Consider the following 3,996-nt stretch of genomic DNA (forward strand, 5'->3'; position numbering starts at 1 on the left):
CTATAGCATCACAGCTCACAGCAACCTCAAACTCTTGGGCTTAAGCGATTCTCTTGCCTCAGCCTCCCAAGTAGCTGGGACTATAGGTGTCCACCACAGTGCCTGGCTATTTTTTGTTGCAGTTGTCATTGTTGTTTAGGTGGCCTGGGCTGGGTTTGAACCCCCCAGCGTTGGTGTATGTGGCTGGCGCTATAACCACTGTGCTACGGGTGCCAAGCCCATGCCTGGGTATTTTCAACAGGGATTCTGAAGCTGAATACCAGGGGGGTTGTCTCCGGAGCTGCTTTTCTCTGCTCTTTGTGTGACTCTGCTCTCGTTTTTCTCTCCCTGAGCCCCCACTGCCCAATGCACACCCAGACACCTGGTTGTCATTCTCTCCCAGAATTATTTTACATAGATATATTATCCTCCCAGTACCCAGTATTTTAAAAATAATGTATATTTTGTGTCTTATGTTAAGGCTTCTGAGGATATAGAACTTTATCCAGCAACAAAAGAATAATATTTCAAAACTCTGGTAGGACTTTTCTGGCTTACTGGCTTTTCGTCTATTGGTAGTCATTTGTGATTTAAAAGATTCAGAGTAATTTCTTTGTGATCTTTAGTTATGGTGCTTATCTAACACAGGAGTATTTGATTCTGTTCTTCTAGAATACACTCATAGTTTAAGCTCTCTAGAAGCTTTGGAAAGTGACCTCTTTGGTATCCTTAGGCAGAGGCTCAGGTGAAAGGATTAAATTATGTGTCCATGCTATGGGATCTTGGTACCATTTTATTATAGGAACAGGTCACGTTCATTTTCCTTCTTCCTCGTTTGTCTTCCAGTTAATGCTTCATGAAGGAGAACTTGAGAAGGGGACAATTTAGTGTACTTGATTTGAAAATAAAATCTCAACCTCTAGACACTTCTTTCATACTTTAACTGGAAGTCGGGCTTCTTTTCTGCTTCATTGCCTCTTGTCCGACTGGTAGCCTCAAAGCATGTTACGTTCGTAAATAATTAAGCCTGCCTGGAAGGGCATTTGGCACCTCTCACCTGTTTGCTATGCACAGTCACTTGGCTCACGCAGGGCTGCCTGGAAAGTGACAGAAGGTTAGAGAGCTGGTGTGCAAGCTTCGGAAGGCCACTCGGGAGGGTGCATAACCCCAGTGGGAATGACATGGCTGCTAGAGAGAGTCCAGGGGCTGGGGTGCCAAACATGTCACACAGCAGCTGCGTGACTGCCTTGCTTGTCTCCTCACCTGTGAGATGGAGACAAGGGTGGGTTGTCACCCAGGGAGGTGACCATTTCTACCTTGGCACAGGTACATGGTGAATACACGTTTGTCCTTAGTTCAGTGCCAAGGCTAAGAGAAGTGCCGATTGTTCTCCATGTGCTGATAGGGCTGGGGACAGACGATCTGGACTCGTTGGACAGATGACACTGGCCCCCTGTAACAGTGACAGAGAGGGTGTCATACTCGTCTCATTCTGGGTCTCAGCCCTCTGCTTTTTTTCTTTCTCTATGGTTTTTCTTGTACAGATCTCTCCCATTTCTTTTGATACAACCATATCAAATAATTCCCAGGTCCGTATTTTGGCTTGAAACTCTTGTATTTTCCAACCACTTATTTCCAACTTTTTGATATTTTTTACTCTAGGTGTTATTCCTGTCCCCCTTAAATCCAAGCCTGTCTGAAAGTGAACATTTTACCCTATCCCATCCCAAATCAATCAACCTTTTGAAGTTCTTTTCACATTTTAACTGGAAGTCAGATTCTGTTTGTGATTCATTACCTGAAATATGCCAAGTGTCTCAAAATGCAATGTCTTTGTAAATAACTTAGTCTGGTTTTGCTTTCTGAATTCTTGCTTTCTATTAATGATACCTCTCTTTATAGGCAGCCTCATTCAAGACTGCAGAGTCACCTTTGACTCTCTTCCTCTTCCTTAATATGTGGAAAACAGTTACTAGGTCTAGCTGATTGTTTTTTTTAGGGACAGGATCTCACTCTGTTGCCCAGGCTGGATAGTGGCACGATCACAGCTCACTGCAGCCTTGAACAATCCTCCAACCTCAGCCTCAGCCTCAGCCTCTTAAGTAGCTGGGTCTACAAGCGTATGCCACCACGCATGCCTGGCTGATTTATTTATTTATTTATTTATTTATTTTTTAGATATGGGGTCTTGCTATGTTGCCCAGGCTGGTCTCAAACACCTGGCCTCAAGTAATCCTCCTGCTTTGGCCTCTCAAAGCACTGGGATTCCAGGCATGAGCCATAGTGCACAGCTGGATTCTGGGATTCCAGGCATGAGCCATAGTGCACGGCTGGATCCCTTCCTCCTGACATGAAGCACATGTGTCTGTTTCTCTTTTGGCACTGTTGCTGATCTGGTCATGCTTTGTAGCTTCCTGCCTAATCTCAAATCTTAATTCTCTCTTTTGTTCCATCCTGTTACCTGCCAAAATGCACAGCATTGATTGTATTTTCTTTCCCACTGTGAATTCCTTCTGTGATTCCCCATTGTCCAGAATACATAGTTTAATATCCTCAGCTTTGCATTCAGTTTCCAGTTAGCTTTGCATCCTAAGCTCTAGTTAGATTATCTTACTCAGGGATGCCCAAGCCAGGTTCCCCTTTCTTCTTCTCACTCCGCTTTTGTGTGCACCAGCATCATCTGCCCCAAGAGAAGGTCAGTGAGCCCAGGTCACAGTGCATGAGGGGAGAGTGGCAGGGCTGACTGAGGTTAGAGGGACAGGATTGCGCGGCCAGGCTCTGGTGACTATGTTGTAGAGTTTCTTCCTCCAAGAGGAGGAAGGGTAGAGAGTAGATGGCAAGTCCAGTGATGGAGCTAGGGGACTGGTCAAAACTGATGACAGTGGCTCAGACCAGGTGCATTGGTACGTGGACTAAAGTGCTGGTGGAGAAGGTGGAGGGAAATGGAGAAATGGACCGGTATGAGACAGCTGATAGAGTTTGGGGCAGAAGAGATGGGATAGCATACAGGAGAGGAAGGAGTGGAAGTGTCAAGGTTGATTCCTGGTAGTGTCTGGAAGGCCGGTGGGACCCCTCGCTGAGCGAGCAGCCCTGAGGGGGGGCAGCTTCAAGCTGGCTGCTCACAGCATTGCCTCACCCGCAGGAAGCCCTCTGAGTGCTTCTGGCTTATATTTCCACATGTTTATGCCTCATCTTTCTGACTAAATCGTAGTTCCCTGAATCTGAAGGCTGGACCTTTAACCACTGTGTTTTTCCCACGGCATATATCCTAGTCCTGAAGCTTCGAAAGATAGTGGATAAATATTTCATTAATTGATAGAAACTGTTCCACACATTTTTGGTATCATCTGTAAGTCCTAATTATTTGAAGTAACTAATTAAAGAAATTGGAGGAAGTTTCCATATTTATAGGTCATAAATAAGAAATGAGGTTTTTTGATTTCCCCTCAAATTTGGAATTATTCTTTCAAATGAGTCACAGAAGTAAGGCGGGGTAGGTGTGGCGTCTCCGGGCTGGCTCCCAACTCCCTGTCTCCTGTCTCCACAGATGTGCACTGGGAACTACACCTTTGTCCCTTACATGATCACTCCACACAACAAGGTCTACTGCTGTGACAGCAGCTTCATGAAGGGCTTGACGGAGCTCATGCAGCCCAACTTTGAGCTGCTCCTGGGACCCATCTGCTTACCTCTTGTGGATCGTTTTGTTCAACTTCTGAAGGTGGCACAAGCAACTTCCAGGTGAAATTTAATAGTGCCATTTGGTGATGATAGGGAAGTCTGATTGCCCCTCCACCACTTGTGAATCTTATCAGATGTTTTTGAGATATCCATGTACAGCTAAGAAACAAGAAAAAATTGTGTGTTATCCTGTAAGTTGATAAAATCGATGCCACATCGTGCATCCTAGTCACTTTATTCACAGAACAGCAACCTGGTAGCAGTAAAAACAAAAGCAAAGTAAGATTACTGACAACTTTATGTAGGTCACTACAAATTTTTTTTTTTTTTTTTTTT

At 44.8% G+C, this 3,996-nt stretch overlaps 1 protein-coding gene across 2 annotated transcripts in view; it reads left to right on the forward strand.

Annotated features, from left to right (window-relative positions):
* The window catches only part of MAP3K5 (mitogen-activated protein kinase kinase kinase 5), a 208,202-nt gene that overhangs the window by 80,365 nt on the left and 123,841 nt on the right, over positions 1-3,996 (forward strand). For both annotated transcript variants that reach the window (XM_003790296.3, XM_023513499.1), the window contains one exon: positions 3,527-3,720. In XM_003790296.3, coding sequence (XP_003790344.1) covers positions 3,527-3,720 — 194 coding nt within the window. The remainder of the gene's footprint in view (positions 1-3,526; positions 3,721-3,996) is intronic.

Source organism: Otolemur garnettii, unplaced genomic scaffold, assembly GCF_000181295.1.
Source record: "Otolemur garnettii isolate 467f Iridium unplaced genomic scaffold, OtoGar3 scaffold00042, whole genome shotgun sequence".
NCBI classification, from domain to species: domain Eukaryota; kingdom Metazoa; phylum Chordata; class Mammalia; order Primates; family Galagidae; genus Otolemur; species Otolemur garnettii.